At 25.6% G+C, this 20738-nt stretch overlaps 1 protein-coding gene across 1 annotated transcript in view; it reads left to right on the top strand.

The window, feature by feature from the left end:
• Positions 1–207: 207 nt before the first annotated feature.
• Positions 208–20738, top strand: part of LOC105846200 (uncharacterized) — a 108791-nt gene continuing 88260 nt past the window's right edge. Inside the window, exons 1-2 of the mRNA XM_065807657.1 lie at positions 208–309; positions 20040–20335. Of these exons, the coding sequence (XP_065663729.1) occupies positions 213–309; positions 20040–20335 (393 nt within the window). The 5' untranslated portion in view covers positions 208–212. The remainder of the gene's footprint in view (positions 310–20039; positions 20336–20738) is intronic.

Raw genomic sequence — 20738 nt, 5'->3', positions numbered from 1 at the left:
TATATTAACCTTTTTTTGTTTGTTTGTTTGTTTGTTTATATTTAAAAGGAATTTTCAATTATATTAATACAAAATTTTAAACGAATGAAATTATAATGTAAAAGAAAAAAATATATTATATTTGAAACTAGTTAATACTTTCACTTATTTATAATTTATAAAAACATCGATAATTAGATTAAAGTATTTCTGTGTTATTTCAAGATAAAAAAATGATAAAGTTGTTGGTGTTGTTGCTACTGCCGATATGTTTATTAAATGCGAATGAAAATTCTATTGAATTAGGGATCGGAAATTTTCCAATACCTGGTAAGTCTAATAAATTTAGTAAAAATATAGCAAAAGAACTTTGAATATGCCGTAAATGTTTTTTTCTTGAAACACCGATAAGTAGGCTTATATTTTTTTTTAAAGTTAAACTTTCTACCTAAGAACGGACACCTTTGCGTAAGCTATGCGATTGCTTGCTAATATAAATGCTCAAGTTAAATACCAATAGTTTAAAAAGAATCTTCAGTTATATTCAACAATTAAAACGGAATAAAAAATACAAAAAATCTAACAGTTCTATTTGAGTTTTATAGTCATTTGCACATTCCAACATCCAGTGTAACATCTGTCCGATTTATTTAACTTTTTTTTCTAACTCGTCTTCTACTTACCTTCATTTTAAAATGGTTCTTTTTCTGAAAATCTATTACTCTCGGTCCATATATGTGGGTTATGATGCTCTTTAGTGAGCTGAACTTGTCTTCGTGGGCCTTGGTATGTGGTCTTTATATGACAATTAGTCGGAGGAAGATAAACCATAATACTAACAATTATAATCTTCAGGGTCCGGGCAGATTCACAAAACGCTTTTAAACGCAAGTTTGGAATAAGTTCTAAACTTATTCATTTCGTATCTACAAAACTTACGAATTATTTCTTATAAGTTTAACTCTCAAATTAGGGTAGAGAGGATCATATAGGAACACTTAAAAAGCAAATGCTAGTTGCCTATAAACTAATCATAGTTAACACTGTTTTTCATAAGTTTCCTAAAATTTATTGATATAAGAAAGTAAAAAAAAAACAAACAAAAAATAGTTCTGAAAATAAACGAAAGTAACAAAACTCTAGGCTAGCAAAATTTCTACATTTTGCAAGTGGGAATGGAAAAGCAGGACAGTTAAAAAGCAGCAGTTATTCGTTAACTGTAAAGCTTTGAAAATGATAAAAAATGAATGCATTATATCATTTAAGCATGTTCAGACATTAAAATCTTAAAAAAAAACATACCCATGCAAATTACACGCCCATACGTCCATGCATCACAAAATGAATAACAACTAAAATGAAAAAACTTTTTGTGTTTTATGATAAAACACTCTTAAACAAACTTACTTAAGAAATTGTTCTAAAATTTGTTTATTATTAAACTGATAACTCCTACTAAATTTAACATGGATCACATAAACTACACAAAAAGTATCCAAAAATGTTACCATATAATAAATATATTATTTGGTACCATTTTTAATGAGCAGGCTTATTAGCATGATTTGCCAATGTAGAGCAAATTTAAGTACGATATATGTATCAGGAGCTTATTGAATTCTAAGTTCCTGTTTGTTCTCAGCTAAAACTGCATTTCATTCCATTTTGGATGATTGATCTTTCTTATATAATTTCTTACCATCGTTGTTTACTTTAAACACTATGATTAATCGAATTTAAGTTATTAAAAAAACAATATCTTAAAATTTATTTTATTACATGTATTGCTTATCTAAATAATAAAAATAATATTTTATATTAAAAATGAAATAATTAAACTGTAGATAAAATTATAATAAAAAAGCCAATTATATAAATGATTTGTTGTCCCGATATGCCCCACCAAAGTCATTTTAATGAAATTAGAACTATTCAAAAAGTTCAATTCCAGGTATTTTTTCATAGCTGATTCTAAAAGAAAATAAAAAAATCTGTCTGAGAAATATAAACTTTTTATAAATAAAGCAAATTAGAAATAGTTCATGATAAATCTTTTGTCATTGTATCGCATAAGAAAATAAGCAAGCTTTGTTTTTCGCAAACTTACTGATGCATTTGAGTACTTTTAATGCATTTCGGTAATTCCGAAATTTTTTTTTTACAATAATGAGACACAATACTTTAAATGTTTTATCAAAAAAAAGATTTGGAAAAGTAATAATTTTTAGCTGAGATAAAAAGCTTTAGGCATAATTGTCCCGTTATACCCCACGGTCTCGATATGCCCCGCTTAACCCTATGGTATTCACAAAACATCTTTATAAAAACTCAGCTTGATTAAAGCAAGAAAAGTTACTTTTGTAACTTTTTAACCATATTACGTAACGTAACTTTTAACCAAATTTAAGTTCTACCTAATAGGTTAAAGCTATCTTAAATTTGAAGTAGCTTTAATTTAATTGTTACTGCAAAAGAAATCCTTTTGCACATACTCTGTTAAAATGTTGTTTACTAATTATTCTGTAAAGAAATTATAGGCTTAATAGTAAACAGCATTTAAAGTAAATTTAAAATGACGTTGTTAATATCCTTTTGAAGGAGTAGCTATATACTCTGATAAAATGTTGTATACTATTTTAGCAATTTGTTAGGATAAGCATAAAAGATGGCAAATGTTCTATGCATTTTCCCATGATATTTACAGCCTAAAATTGTTTTTATGCGCCAACAAATATATTGACTGTAAATTGATACTAATTTACAGCTCATATATTTGTAGCACCATGGTGCTACTGGAACTTTTAGTCTAAAAGCAAAAAAAAAAATTCTCAATATTAAGTTCAATAAGTTTATGTTTATGAAAAGACTAAGTAATTATATCTTTATTAAAATGTACTTATAATGTATTACTTGGGGATATAAATTCATAAAAAGATTGTTTTAATTATTGTCAGTAAATTAAGTTATATATTACCTTTTTAACTTAAAAATAATACATAATATGTATGTTTATATATATATATATATATATATATATATATATATATATATAAATATATATATATATATATATATATATATATATATATATATATATATATATAAATATATATATATATATATATATATATATATATATATATATATATATATATATATATATATATATATATATATATATATATATATATATATGAGGAATGGACTTGCAAAACCTGATAATTCACTTTTTCAAAAAATCTGACTTGCTCACACCACTGGATAGCTCTTGTAATTTTACATCAAGAAAATAATTCAGTACATGCAGAATCCAATATTTCTATCACAAATTCAGTGGTTAAAATTAAGTAGTCCATGCAAAACTGCATAACAAACAGATTTTCTGAAAACAGTTTTTGCCAATTATCTCGAAATGACAAAAAAGTTAATTATCAGGTTTAGCAAGTCCACTCCTCATATATATATATATATATATATATATATATATATATATATATATATATATATATATATATATATATATATATATATATATATATATATATATATATATATATATATATATATATATATATATATATAAACATTCATATGTATATATATATATATATATACATATGAATGTATATATATATATATATATATATATATATATATATATATATATATATATATATATATATATATATATATATATATATATATATATATATATGAATGTATATATATATATATATATATATATATATATATATATATATATTATATATATATATATATATATATATAATATATATATATATATATATATATATATATATATATATATATACATTCATATATATATATATATATATATATACATTCATATGTATATATATATATATACATATGAATGTATATATATATATATATATATATATATATATATATACAACTTTAGGCAATATTGTTTTTGTCCTTTAGGACCCATTATGATTTAACTTTTTTAGACCAAATCTTAGCAATTAGAAAAGCAAACTGATTTAAAGCAATTTAAGACATTTATTGTGTTTCTTTGTTGTGCAATCTTTTAAATGCTTTACCTTTTGTTTTATTAAGTCTTTTAAATTGCAATCCCAAAAAGCTCAAACAAAAAAGTAGCTGGCCAGCATTATGGAAACAGCAATGACACATTCTATAAAGTGAGTGTTTAACAAAAAAAAATATGGAGGAGCTTTATTCAACATTAGACAATTTTGCCAAAATTCGAAAAGTTTGTCAGTTTTTTCATAAAATATAGATACTTTTAGAATCTCAATTAATGATCTTATTGTCGATGATGAAGCTATTCAACAACCTCACAGTAATCAAAATGAGTCCCATATTCTTAAAATTGATGTTATTAATGTTATACAATCTCTTGTCCAAGGTTGCCTAAAGAATTTTTTTATGTTTCAGATATGACACTTTTAAGTATTGTCCTAGCTCCAAACTTAAGTATGTTCATGCCTATGACAAATGAGGAGGCTTTTCAAAAAATAGCAATGATGGAGGCCTGGGAACAAAAGTACCCTAAAATTTTTGCCCCCTCTGCCCAAAGGTGACAACAGTTATGTAGTAAAATTTCCGATTTTACTATTCTATACTAAATTTAAATTCATGGATAGGTTTTAAATTTCATTCAAAAAAAAAAGTAAAAATTAAAAAAGTTATTAATATGCAAACTTTACAACCCATCCTCTCGCCAAAAAAAATAAAAATAATAATAATGACAATAAGGCGATTGTAAACTTTGCATAGTAAAAACTTTTGTAATTTATAACACTTATATAAATGATTTTTAAAACCTGTCAATGAATTTAAATTTGGTATATAATAGTAAAGTTGAAAACTTGCATTTTATAAAATATTTGTTTATAAAATTAAAATTTTTCAATTTTGCTAAACATGAATATTAATTTCTGTATGGAACTTAAATAGTTCATGAATAAGTAACTATTAGAAATAAAGTGAATGATTGTTTTAATTTTTTAACTTATATTTTTTAATTTTAATTATCTTAAGTTGCTTTTTCTAAGAGAATGCGATTTTTTAGCACAGTGCAATAAAAAACATGAAAACTTTAGCCTTTTCATGCTTTAATCTAGCTGCAAGATTTTGCTTCAATAAGTATTTTGTTATACTATAAGTAAACACTGTAAGTTTGAGCTTTCATAGAATCTACGATTATCTCAATACATATCAATGAATCTCTTGACTTTTTTAGGGTTAGCGCCACCAAAACTATATATATATATATATATATATATATATATATATATATATATATATATATATATATATATATATATATATATATATATATATATATATAATATATATATATATATATATATATATATATATATATATATATATATATATATATATATATATATATATATATATATATATATATAAGTAAGACATGGGCTGAAAAGTCCCGGGCCTAAAAAAGAAAACACGGTTTTTTTTGTTCAAAATTAGCTTTATTCATCAACGTAATCTCCATCAAGAGCAATGCAATCAATCCAGCGCCGCTCTAACATTTCAATACTACTTTTGTAGAACGATTTATCTTTTGCTTCAAAATAGGCCTTAGTTTCAGCGATAACCTCTTCATTCGTGCAAAATTTTTTACCACCGAGCATTTTTTCAGGTCTACGAACAGCCAGTAGTCGCTGGGAGCCAAATCTGGCGAATACGGTGGATGTGGGAGCAATTCAAAGTTCAATTCATATAGTTTTGCCATCGTTTTGATTGCCTTGTAACACGGTGCATTTTCTTGATGAAAGAAATTTTCTTAGCCATATGCGGTCGTTTTTTTTGCAATTTTGGCCTTCAAACGCTCCAATAACGCTATATAATATTCACTGCTGATGGTATTTTCTTTTTCAAAATAATCGATTAATATTTCACCACGCACATCCCAAAATACCAAAACCATAACCTTTCCAGCCGAATGTTGTGATTTCGGGCGCTTTGGACGAGGCTTACCAGTTGCTGTCCACTCAGATGACGATCGTTTTGACTCCGGAGTGAAGTGATGAATCCATGTTTCATCCATTGTCACATATCGACGCAAAAATTCTGGTTTGTTACGTTTGAACATGGCCAAAAACTGTTCAGAATCATCAACTAGTTCATGTTTTTGGTCAACAGTGAGCAAACGCGGTACCCACTTTGAACAGAGCTTTCTCATAATCAAATGCTCATGTAATATAAAGCCAACACGTTCTTTTGATATATCTACGATGTCAGCTAACTCACGCAACTTCACTTTTTGATCATTTAAAACAATTTTGTAAATTTTTTTGATGTTTTCTGGTGTTACGGCCTCATTTGGACGTCCACTGCGTTCTGCATCATCGGTGTCTCTACGACTACGTTTGAAGTCAGCAAAGCAACGTTTTATTGTCGTTTTTGATGGAGCGGAGTCACCATAACACTTTTCAAGCCATTACTTTGCTTGAACGGTATTTTTTCCAAGAAGCAGTGAATAATTAAGACACGAAATTTGTTTTTGATCCATTGTTCTGAAAATAAAAAAAGTAAAGTTACTATTAGCAAAATAACTCGCAAACTAATTAAAAGAATATAATGAAATTTTAACAGCTGTCTTTTGAAGGTTAGTATTAACTGAAAAAAAGGTAACTGCAAAAAAACTCGCGCTATCTATGTGATAGGCCCGGGACTTTTCAACCCATGTGTTAGTCAGGTGAAAAAACAAAAAAAAAATTAGAAAGAGGCGGGTCTCAAACTAATATATTTTATTAACATTTGGCTGTAGGCGTGTGTGAAAAAATAAAAAAAAAATTAAAAAGGGGCGGGTTCACACACGCATACATTTGAGACCCGCCTCTTTCTTATTTTTTTTTTGTTTTTTCACCTGACTCATCCGTTTACGACGTTTACACATTTTACAATGTTATCTATAAATTTGAACAAATATATATAATTACAAGCTGACTGGGGCAAGTAGAAGTCAAAATGACTTATCATCAAGCCCCTTTGTGAAATACAAAAAAATACAATTAAATTTTACATCTTCTAATATTATATAAAAGTGTGAAATTAATAAGTTTAAAAAAAATATAAAAATTTGGTTAGAAATTTTAGAAGATTAAAAAAGAACTCAAAGTTAAAAAAAGAACTTAAAGTTAAAAAAAGAAGAAATTTAAGATAAAGTTAAAATATAAAATAACAAATAAAAAATTACAAATCTGTACATATTCGTATATATATTAAAAACAACAAACAAAAAAAAAAATTAATTCGCTTCATATGCATATATATACTCAATACAATATTAAAATTAAATAAAGTACATAAAAAATTAAAAATACAAAATTATTTCAATTTTAAAAAAAAAAATGTGAGAATGTACGTAATGTTTAAATTTAGTAAGTGTTTTTTTATAGTTCTTTTAAATGTAGCAATAGATTTTATTTTTTTCATATTTTCGTCAAGAACCGAATTCCACAAGCGTGATCCCCGGCATATAGTCGAGAAGTCAGATTTTTTGAGCGATCTTAGTGGGATGTAGTAATTACTCATTGAATGTCTTGTTTCATATTTATTAATTCGAGTGAAACTTTAAAAAAAATATTTTGGAATCATTTCATTTTGAAGTTTAAACATAAATAACAAGTTATGGTATATATTTAGTTTGTATACATTTAGAGCATTTATTTCCTTGTGTAACGGCTCGGCACTTTCGTATCTACTTCCGCCCAAAACTAATCTACTTGCTTGCTTTTGTTTTGTATAAATAATTTTTAGGAAAGATAAATGATTGTTTGGCCAGGCAATATTACAATAGTTAATATGACTATGTATAAATGAAAAGTATAAATTTTTTAAACATAAATTATTTAAAAGATGTTTTGTCTTGTACATAATCCCCAGAACCTTTGAAACTTTGTTCTCGACTAGCTTTATTTGGCTTTTCCAATTTAAATTCTCATCGAAAATTATTCCTAGTATTTTTATTGAAAAAACTATTTTTATTTTAATATTGTTAATTGTTAGTTCATGTAATTTGAGTGGAAGGTTCTCGGATTTAAATGACTTAGCAAACAAAATATATTTCGTTTTTTCAATATTTAAAGAAAGTTTATTTGCTTCAAATCACTCATTAAGATATATTAATTTTGTGTTTACAATTTAAAAAATATTTATTTAAATATATTTTAAGTTACTTTTTTTAAATATATTTTAAGTTACTTTTTTTAAATATTTTTTAAGTTAACGTCATATAATTAGGAAACAACTAATCTACTTATTTTAAAAATTATAATTCTTTCCATTTAAAAAACAAGCTTAACTAAAGTTAACTGAATTAATTGACTTATTGCAAAACTAATTATTAAGTATTGTATTGTTATCAAGCAATAGTATGGTATGAAAAATTTGACGAAAATCTATCACCAGAAAATAACTCAAAAATTGATGTTCATAGACTAACAGACAAAGACGTAGAGTTAATAGAAGCTTTGGGAAAAAAAAAAATATATATATATATATAATCAAAAAAAACTTTAATAAATGTTCCTAATATTCGCATTTTTTAAAAAACATTTAATACCAAAGTTTACATTTAGAAAGAAATCGTATAGAAAATCTTTTTTAATTACACGGTTTTTACTGTCGCCAAAATTATTTAGGGATCAAAATTAATTAGGGATTAAATACCTAATTAATTTTCCCTAATTAACTTCCCTAATCTCTAATTAATTATCTCTAGTTAATCCCAAAATTAATTAAAGATTAAATCCCTAATTAATTTTGATCCATAACTAATTTTGACGACAACAAAAACCAGGTCGAGTAATATAAAACGATTTTTAAAAATGCGAATATTAGTGTTATTTGAGGTAATTTTTTAAACTTCAAAATTAAATTAAAACTTCAACATTTTAAAAAGCACTCTATTATTGTATATTTATTTATTTTTGTCAATATATTTTCTACTAATTATTAATACACTACATACTGAAACAATCTTTCAACAATGTTTACAAGTTAAAATTATTATAATAATCAAAACAATCCAATAAAAACAAACATCACTAACTTAAAGTATTTAGTCGGCTTTTTTTCTTGTCATTGATATTTTTGCTTATTATTTCATTTCATTTATTGTTTAATTTTTTATTAATGTTGTTTAACTATTTTTATTTGAGATTGTTAAATAACAATCTCAAATTAAAATAATTAAACAACAAAAACAAACTTGTTGTCAACAAATTTGTTTTTGTGACTTTGACTTATTTATTACTAAATATAAATATGTATTATAAATCATAGTATATTTTTGTATTACTAAATATATATATATATATATATATATATATATATATATATATATATATATATATATATATATATATATATATACATATATATATAAATATATATATATATATATATATATATATATATATATACATATATATATAAATATATATATATATATATATATATATATATATATATATATATATATATATATATATATATATATATATATATATATATATATATATATATATTATGAATCATAGTATATTTTTGAGTTATACTTTTGTAAACAGATCACAGGTTGAGAATAGTATATTCAGTTATTAATACGATAAAAATAAAAAATAGGTTATTGAATTACCTCAAAAAAGAAAAGTTGGAAAGAAAAACAAAAGCTTTAAAAAAAGTTCAAGTTCATTATATTTTAAACTAAATTAATTACGAATAAAAAAAGATATTAATGTTAAAAATTAATGAAAAATTTAATTTTTTATTTTAGTTTACGTTTTTTTTTAACCTTTTTATTTTTAGTTGAATGAAAAACTTTTTTTTGTTTACGTACCTTATTCCAATATATCAGTTCTGTAGGTTAGATTGGATTTATACAGCAATAATAAAATTTTTTAAAATAAAAATAGCATTAATAAAAGGTTTTTATAACAAAAAACTTGTGTAAAGCCACGTACCCGGTTTTACAATTTTAAAAAACCGGAACGCGGTTTTTTGAAATTATGCCGCTTTTGCCGAGCCTTAGTTACTAAATGTAACATTTATAAGACTTAATCTTGAATTTTCTATACAAGCATGATGACATACATTAAAAATGATATTACTGCACTTGAAAAAGTTTAACGTGATAGCACTTAATGGATACCCCAGATGCGAAAATAAAGTTATCAAACAAAAACAAAAATACTTTGCATAAGCACACTGGAAAAAAGAGTGCATTTAAAAATATTATATTCGAAGGCCATACTTTACTTTATCCCATGTAAAACATTTTTAAATAATAAGTTATCCCAAAAACTTTACTTGAAATTACGAGAAAATACGTGAAAAATAAAAATCGGTGCAAACAATTTAATCAGTAATTAAACTTAAAAAAAAATGTTCTAAAGATTATAATATTGATGTTTTCATATTTATAATATTTTAGCGATGTGATCCTATGTACAACGTATCCATGCATGCAGTTTTATTGACAGATTGCTTGCGCCCCTCCGATTTTTAGCCCTTCCTCCCTGTTTAAAAAAATTGTCTACAGCCATTCTATTGTGCACAAACCCCTATGTAATAAGAATTGTTTCATTCTTTTGCTCATTTTATTGGAACAATTTTTTATTTTATCTGTTGTATTTTTGTTTTGAAAGTTTGTTGAGTATCACACCTAAACTTTACCCATAATCAACAAACCTTATGCATTCCTTTTAGATGTAAGTAACTTTAATAATCAAATTTTTTTGAGTGTTATGCAGTGTCATAACAAATATTTTTGCTTTTGTTTGATTAAAGCATGAGAAATAATTTTATGTGTTTATGAGTAAAAGAATTATGTGTGTAAGTATTTACCAATAAGAAAATTATTTACAATCGTAATTTATAAAAACAAATAGTAACGTTATAGGAGCTACAAAAAACAAACTTAGTCTTGTAACAAAACCTCAAAAATTAAGTAATTGAACATAAGGTATGTATTTTACACACGTTAGTGTATTATATTGAAATGAAGAAAGGATCGCTTTAAGAGTTTGATAATCATCTAAATATACAAAGGTTTTAACATTGATATTGTTCAGACATTTGTATAGTGGTCTCATGTTGGTACTAAAGAGTTTTAAATTAAGGAATGTACCTTGTGAGCTACAAACCTTAATTTTTCTGGCTCGGTTAGTCGTCGAATGTAAGCTCTAAGTTTTGTAATAACTGAATACCAATTATAAAAAATATACTCAAAAAAGAAAAATTCCATTGAAGCGGAAAATGACAAATGCACTGTATAAAAAAAGGTTACAAAAATGATCCAGCAAATTTTATACCACTTTAATTAGCGTCAATACCATGCAAATCTCTCAAATCAATCTTAAATGACAAAATTATAAATTAACCAAACAAGTTTTTAAATAGTGACCAACATGGTTTTTGAAAGAACAAAAGCCGTACCACAAGTCTACTAAAAACACAAAATATTTTATTCAATGCTTTTGAGAATGGCTGATGTGTCAAAATTCTGTATACAGATTTCTCAGAACCATTTGATAAAGCACCTCCTATGTGATTGATGATAAAATTAAAATCATAAAGCTAAGAAACCATGTATGAATTTTTCGATGTTTGATGCAAAGCTCAACAAATAATATATTAGCAACAAGTCAAGTAGATTAAAATGTAGGTAAATTAAATCAGATGCTTGCTCTTATTAAACGGATATTTAAATACTTTGATTTAAATAAAGTAATAAAATTATATAAAACTTTTGTTATACCACACCTTGAGTCTGCGCTACAAAAATGGTGTTCCTTTTTAAAAGATGATATCATAAAATTGGAAAGAAAATAAAAAAAAGAGCTACAAAATTAGTACCAGCTTAGAAGAAAATGCTATATGAAAAAAATTACGTATAACGGACTTAACAATACTAGAAGTGCGCCAATTACGACGAGATCTACTTTTCAATATAAAACAAAAATTGTTTATGAAAAGATAATTTGGATAAAAAACTCAATATATTAAACTAAATAAAGTGCTACAATTTCCGTGACCATAGCCAAAAGATTAAAAAGGTCTATTGTAAGAGCAATTTTTATCAAATAGAGTCGTAGATACTGCAAATGGTTTACCACCTTATTGAAGCAATAACAATTGACCAATTTAAAAATAAATTTGATAATTCTGACTACTGCAAAAATTATTTATCGCAAAACACTAAATTAATTTTTTTATACTTTAAATATTTTTTTGAACGACAGGAAAAATTTTTAACTAATATGTCAATAACAAGTTTATATTTAGTTACTTTTTTTATAAATTCACTTTTTTCAAAGGAATACAGAAAACATATCTGAAAAAATTGTAATTAAAAAACAAAAAGGCGCACACACTTTTTAATTGAATTCCGTTCTACTTTCTTGTCAACCCAACTGTTATTCATGACTATTTTATTATTTTATATACTGGTTTGACATATTCTTGTAATCAGGTTGGACAAAATTACTGATAATGACCAGTTTAATAACATTTAAAGCCTTTTTCAATATTTTGATAAACGAATCATTATCAAATCTACTATTTTTATACTAATCTATTCAAACATCACTTCAAACTTACTCCTTATTTACTTATTTTTAATATTTACTTACAATAATTTTTAGTAAACGGTAAAGCACCATTTCCAAACACGTAGAGCTATTAAAACCCTCATCTCGTTTCTTTGTTTTAAAAGAAAAATCTCTGAACTTAGCATTTTCCTGCCTTGAAAGAGAAAATTGATTCCTCACTGTATTAGAAACGCTGATTTACCTAATTAAATACGTAAACGCTTAACGTAAGTATCTCTAGCATAGACGAAATTTGCAAGACATTAAAAAAAATTAAAAAAAAAGATTTGTATATTAGACTAATGTCGTCCAAAAAGATAATAATGCCCCAATTAACTAAAAAAAGTTGATATTTAAAAGATTCTGGGTTTTTATTACGATAAATTTGTTTTTTAAATGATTATTTTTCATTATATAAAATTTTCGCATAAATATATTATTCGCATAAATATATGGGTTTAGAGAGCGCCTAAATGTCGCCTAAATAACTTTTTAAAGTGCCGTTTTTACTTCAGAAATTGTAGTTTAAATGAGTCAAATATGTTTTTAATTCGTTTAAATAATCTCCAAAAAATAAAAAAATAAAAATTGTTTGTGAAAAATTGTCATTTCATACACCCTAATTTTAATGTTTTACGCTAAAACAACCGAGAGCATTACACAATAAAGTTCTCCAGTGCGCATACAAACTATAATCTAATAATGAAAATGCAATGCAGCTACAATACTTAGGTGTTCAGACTGAGGAGGCGTCAAAGTAAAGTTAAAGACTTCAATCAACCTGAGGAAGCCAAGAAGCTTTTTATGTACTTTTGTATGATTTATGTCATCACCTAGATTCTTTTATATAATAAAAAGTTTATGTTAATAAAGTTTAATTTTATTTAAAGTTGTATGCTTATATTCACAGTTTCAAAAAAATTAAGTACATAAAATAAATAAAAATAAAATAAATACTGTCTTGACAATCTATTACAACACCTCCTGGAGACCAAATATGCCCAAACTTAAGTTCTCTAACCTCAATTGCCTATATTTAGATATACAACTTTTACATCTGTTTGAAAAACCTTCGGGGCATCCCAGGACTACCCTTGACCACCCTAAAAATGACCACCCATAAAATGATCACTCACATTACAGCTTAAGTCATGCGGCTTATATATGCATAATTAAAACAAAATAAAAAACTTATTAAAAAATTAATTTTTATTGGCTAAATAATAAACAAGTGTCGGGTGCGCCATTTTCATTCATGAAAGTTAAAAAGCTCTTATCGCGACATTCTACCTTCCTAAACGCCAACAAATCAATGGACTCCGATGTTTCAGAGATTATTGATGACCACACTAACACAGTTAAAAAATATGAGTTGCTGTTCTCTCGTTATGAAAGTCCTGCTGTAAGAACTTTTTCATAAGTTTTATAAATAGTTAAAATTCATTTTGTAAACGCTAGTATGATTGTGTAAGAGTAGGTATTCACCTTTGCTATAATCAAGAGGTTTAATTGCTAAATACTTATTTTTTTATTTTAGATGCATTTTAACTTAATTTAGTTACATTTGCTAAAGAAAATTGGTGGAGCAAAGATGGTAATAACCACTGCATATGTTATTTCGCGACGTTAATAATTTTTAATGCCAAAAATAAACATGGATGGTACAAGAAACTTAGGAAAACTTCCATTTAAAAAATCCTCAATATATAAAGTTTTTCTGCGTAATTCCAATATTAATTTATGAATTTAAATTTAAAATACTGACTCTTTTACCCTAGTTTCTTGCGGTTTCAAATCATGTCGCGAAATCAGACGATCAGGGTACGAATGTAGAAGAGGGTGTTTAACAAACAGGTGCAAGTTGAACAAGCGGTAAACGATAATCTTGGAAGATTTTTGATAGGGCATAAACCTGAGAAAGCAGTCATCCAAAATATTTGTTGATAAGTTTATTAATTTTATTAGTAATCTTTGATTTGATCTTAACATAAACTTTTATTTTCTGCTGATGAGATTAAATTTAAAAAGTATTTACTATAAAATTTTAAATAGTTATTGTAAAAATTTTCACTTCAAAAAGCTTGATCATTAGGGTGACAATTTTTTTTCAACTTTTTAACTTTTTTTTGAATTTCAAATACCACTATGTGAAAAGCTGTTCTATCTCCCTTGAAAGTTCACCAAAAAAAATTTAGCTCAAAAGTCTAAGAGGAAGTGCTCTATGTAGAATTTGGATTTTGTGCGAGTAAGTCATTTTAACAGTTTTTTAAGGTATAATTAAAAAAAAATGGCATGTAAAATTAAAAAAACTATATACAAAAATTTTTCTAATACTTTAATATATATTTATTAAAGATAGCTTAATTCTTTCTGAAAAATATTTGTAGATATTAATTGCGATGTTGTCTGACTACTAATACGATATTTTGTCGTTGTTCTTCATTTTGAGATAAGCCAACAAATTGCTAAATTATTCCGACATTTCTTTCCGCATAATCATTTGTGACACTTAAGTTTATAATAAAAAAAACAAAGTTGTTGTAAGATTCAAGATCTTCTAAGTTGCCTTTAGTATGAATGATATATTACCAAATCTTAATCTCACTTACGGGTGACAACATAAAAACGAGACTGGATTTAAAGGCACATATCTCTTTAAAGGAATAAGATTTTAAAAATAGAAAAACTGTTTTAGAAGGTATTTCGATTTTAGTTTTTAAATATTTTTTGTGTTTTTGTTTTTTATAGAAGAATGAATAAAAAAATAAATTCAAAACAAGAAGAAATTAGAAAACGTGTGCATGAACTTTATTTAAATTACAAAAATGCTGGTAAAAAGTTCCCTTATGACCACTTTAACGTTGAGAATATGCCTAAAAGTACTATCTACAAGATAATTAAACATGCTGAAAACAAGTGAATCTGGGTACCAAAGAGTTCAAGGAAGTGGAGTAAAAGCTAAAAAAATGACCAGGACAAACATTGAAAGGCTCAAACTTATGTTTGACCATAAAGACGGAGTTTCTCAACGAAAGGCAGCTAAAAAGTTCAACTTTACTCAGTAACGCATCAGTAAAACATTAAAAAAAAGAACAAATATTGAATCATGAAAAAAATGACGATTCTAAAACACTCTGACCAGCAAAAAGCAACAGCTAGAACTAAGTGCAGTCGAATGTGTCAGAAATTCAAAAATCGTAAACCAATCATTGACAATGAGTCTTATTTCACGTTAAATCACTCCAATATCAATGGAAATGATATACTTTATGCTAGTGATGTAAAATCTACTTCATCAACAGTTAAATACCGAAGAAAATTAAAGTTTTAAAAAAAATTACTTCTATGGATTGCTTTTTCTGAAAATGGAATTTCTCAACCTTATTTTATACCAAGTGGACTGGCTGTAAATCAAAAAATCTATTTAAACAAATGTTTGAAGAGACTTATTCCATTTATCAATAAGTATTATTCAGATGGTGTATATGTATTCTGGCCAGATTTAGCATTAGATTTAGCCTGAATCAACAAAGTTATGTAAGAAGCACATTTTTCGACAGGAAGACAAAAGATTTTTACCCAATGGCCATCACGAAGAAAATCACGGAAAGAATCCCAGTCAGTTTTACTGCCGTTGTAAGAGGTTCGATAATAGGGGGATTCAGGTGATGAAGAAGAATGAGATATTAGTTTTAGAGAGATCAAACTGTGATCAGAGGAACCTAAGGGTGAATATGGAGAAACTGAGCACTGACTAGGATCAGAAACAAGACATAAGTCGAGTAGAGAACGTAGATGATTCGGGTTGTCAGGAAAGCGAGTTGGAAAGTTGACTATTTGAGTTAGGGATTGAGAAGACAAAAGTAGTGGGCTTTAATGCCTGCAGAGTCACTGAAACTTGAGCCAAGCCATTTAGAGTGGTGAGCATTAAAGTCACCGACAACAACTATATTAGCTGATGGATAAAGAGAGAGGGCTTGGTCAATATGATAAGAAACAATGTCAAAAAGAGTGCAGTCTTGAGATGAAACAGAGCGATATAGAACAAAGAGAAAGGCAATAGAGTGAAGTGGTGCTAAACGAAAGCACATGAAAGAATAGTCTGTGGAATCTAGTAAATAATGTGGATTCTAATAAAAAATAAATTAATTGATCTCTGGTAATAATATTTTGATCGTAAATAATATTTTAGATATTTGGATTTCATTGGAATTGTCTTCTTTCTGCTTCGAACTCATATCTCTAGAATCTAGATAAAGTACAAACTATAAAGGAGTTTTTTTACCAAGGCTTAATAAGGATATAAACAATTTAATAAAGCAAAGAAATACCTGATTCTAAACATATCCTTCCTTTAATGCAATTTGGTTCCACTTCCAGACCATAATCAGCTGAAAGACACTTATTGACTTCAAGGCATACAGCAATATCTTCTTCAACTTCCATTATGGGTTCAAATGAGCCATCTGTCAACATTTTCTTTCTGTATTTTTCATACCTTACATATCTCTCTATTCTTTTTTTAACTCTTGCTTCTACTTCCTTATCTCTAATGTGACTAATGAACTTAACTCTTTCATTCCTCGAATCTTCAATGAATAAAAGATCTTCCATTATACTTCCTTGTTTCTAGGCATTTCGATACTCTGATGGATTAGTTTTTCAATGTTTATTTTTTCAATATCAAAAAAACCTTCCGTTATGCCCTAAAAAAATTGCTTATAGTTATATATTAACATACTCTACACGATTAATCTTAGTATAAAGTGTTATTATACACATCTACATATATTACAAAGTAATGTTATATGTCTTTACTTAAAACTCAATAACTTTTTGCTCTCTGATATCTATCTTCCAAGTTAGTTTTTCTTGTTTTACCATAAACTGCTACTCTTTGTTAAGTTTTACAAATTTTTCAAGAGTTTTTGATTAAGAAATAGATGCCGAATCCGCAGAGTTTCCAGAGGTTTACTATTTTTTAGAGGAGACAAAAGTTTTCATTTTCTCGCTTACATGTAGAGTTTTTTTTGCATGCCATATCAAAACTTTTGCCAGTTTTACATGCAAAGTTTGTTTTTAAGCTTTTAAACCGATTTGAACTAGAGCTAATAAAATATTGCTAATGTCTTATAACTGTTCCATTGGTAGGGAGCTGATAAGGTGGTAATTCAGAAATAGGTGATTTAAGTAGATACAATGGTCTTCTCAAACTTGTATTTAAGATATATAAAGAATTAATTTTTATTTTTTTTGCTTTTCCCGTCCTCACCTGTAAATGCAATATTTAATTAGTTTCTAAAATCGTAAATGCGCAGGAAATATTCGTTTTATTAGTTCATAACAAAAAATAATTGAGCCTAATGTTAATAAAAAGTAAAAAAAAAGTATAAAATATGACAAATATCATAAAAATCAATTTTTACATAAAGCTTAGAGTAGTCAAAAACAACCTTTTTTAATTCGTAATGAGACGGAGTACAGCTTTAGTCGTTTAAAAATAGTGGTAATTTTTGAAAAAAAATTAAAAAATTGTCACCCTATTTATCCTTTAATCTTTTTTAATTATCAAAACATAAACAAGTATAGTGCACAAACATTTTTTCTCTAAATCCCCACTATATGAAAATGTTTTATATAAATTTATAATTTTATATATAGTTTTATATAATAAAAGTAGTATAATACAATATATAGTAATACAAGTAGAAAATTCCAAATTTTTATAAACACATTATAATAGTTATAAAAAATATAAAAAATAAATCCAGGTCTTTCATAACTATATCATAATTATTAATTTCATTACTTTTATAACTATGTCTTATTAAAATACGTTTGAATATAGACGTTTTATGGACGTTTGTTCAAAGCGTTAGTCTGGATTTCATTCTAAACGGATAATTGACCGAATCTGAAATTTTATTCGAAACGTTGTTTTGACATTTAATAGACGTTTGTGTGTTTACTGGGAATATACGGTCAAAAAATATTTCCATCTGTTGTGCAATGAACAAAAATGGAATTTTGAAACATGAAGCACAAACTAGAGCATTTAATGCAGAAAGCTTTTCATATAAAAATATTTAAAATTTATATACGATTTAAAATATGTTCATATTTATTCGTCTAGTATTATCACAATTAGCTGTAAATGAAAATGTTGGAGCTATCCTAAATTTAAAGAATGTTCATTTTCATAACGCTGCTGTTATTCAAAATGAAATAGTGTGTCATGAGTATTCATTATTGCTTTTAACTCCATACTCTACTTTTTTAAATCCTATAAATAATATGTTCTCTGAATGGAAGAAATTTATCAGAAGATATTCTTCTAAAGCTGAAGAGGAACTACTCAGAAATATACAAAACGGTGCTTTGAATAATACTAGCACAAATTATAAAAATTATTCGAAATAACTTTTATAACTTTTATAATTCCGCATTAATTTTTGTAATTCCATTTTCAGAATTTTATATTTAAAATTCCGAATACGGAATTTTAGGTATAAAATTCCGTTTTTGTTAAGAGAATCAATTGTTAATGAACTCATTTATATTTTTTTTTTCGAAAAGCAAATACTTGCAATTACATTATTTTGTTTATAATATTTTTTTATTTACACTTCAGAAACTTTTACTTACTAAAAAGCTATATTATCTTAATGAATTCAGAAAAAATCTAACTGTTTTATTTGTAAATTAATTAAAGTATTCTTATTGCTGTCAAAATTAAATGCAAATGCAACGATGTCAAACCAAATGCAACAATGTCAAAATTGAATGCAACATTGTCAAAACGAACTGATACATTGTTGAAATGATGTGAAACTGCTATAAATATATTCTTCAACAAAATTTTTTAAACTTAGAATTTTCTTCTTTAAAGAAATATTATTTCAGGCGTTTAAATAGTTACTTTGAATTATAAGTCACTTAATATATTATATAATATATTATATAAAATATATATAATATATTATATAATAAAATATAAAAAAAAATAAAAAATAAAAAATAAAAAAAAATAATATAAACACTCATTAAATTAAAATCTTTGGCTTCCCCGGTTTTACTTTAATTCTCAAAATAAATAAAACTTGTCCATTAATAAATTTACATTATAAATTGTAATTATATTTATTATGTTTGTTAAAAATGCTAGTAAAAAATATTTTAATTAGTTTGAACAATTGATAATAGTTAATAACAACTTTTAAAAACAATGAATTACCAATGAGGCTGATTACATAACAAAAACCTGATTTACTTTTTTTACAAAACAGATACTAAAATTTTAAAAAACAATTTCTTACTTTCCTTTTTTTTCTTCACGCATATAAGTTATAAAAAAGATATTATTAGATCTATAAAAATTCTTTTTTATAATTGCAATATACTTGATTCCTTATTTGATTTTAGATTTAGAGCAGCAATTTATATACCCTGGAGATACACAATTTTCTTCAGGTCATGAAATGCAACTAAATAAACCACTAGAAAAACATTGGCAACTTAGTTTTGACATAAAAGTGCTTGAATCAACTGCAACTGTTATAACGTTATCTAATAAATTGATGGTGTTTGTATTCGCTTCTAAAATTGGTATGAGTCCAATTAATAAGCCAAATGATATTTCTTGGAAATGCAATACAAAAATGAGACAATGGTTGAAAGTAGAAATTGTTTATAATTTTGATGATGACGACAATTTAAAGGTAAGTAATTTAATTCAAGTTTATGACTCGATGGTATAGCTTTTTATTTATATTTTGATTTTTTCATATAATATTATTTTATCATCAAAGCCAAATTTAACCGTAAAAGCAAATTTATCTTTGTATGTCGTATCATTACTTTTTATTATAATGTAACACAAAAAAACATTAATAATAAAAATGTTTATAAAATATTTCACATTCAAGTTTTACTTTTTTAGCATCAAAAGCTACTTTTATAGATTCAAATTGATTGTTTTTTAGTGCAAAATTGCAAATAAACCTTGTTTGAGTGTAAAAATGCCTAACTAGATTTAAAATTAACTTTGTTATAACTTTTTTAACTTTTATTTTTTTTAGGCTTATATATTTGGCGTTTAAAAGTTTAGTTTTCTACTATTTT

The sequence above is a fragment of the Hydra vulgaris genome, chromosome 10 (assembly GCF_038396675.1).
Source record: "Hydra vulgaris chromosome 10, alternate assembly HydraT2T_AEP".
Classification (NCBI taxonomy): domain Eukaryota; kingdom Metazoa; phylum Cnidaria; class Hydrozoa; order Anthoathecata; family Hydridae; genus Hydra; species Hydra vulgaris.
This window is presented reverse-complemented; position numbering and strand designations above follow the sequence as displayed.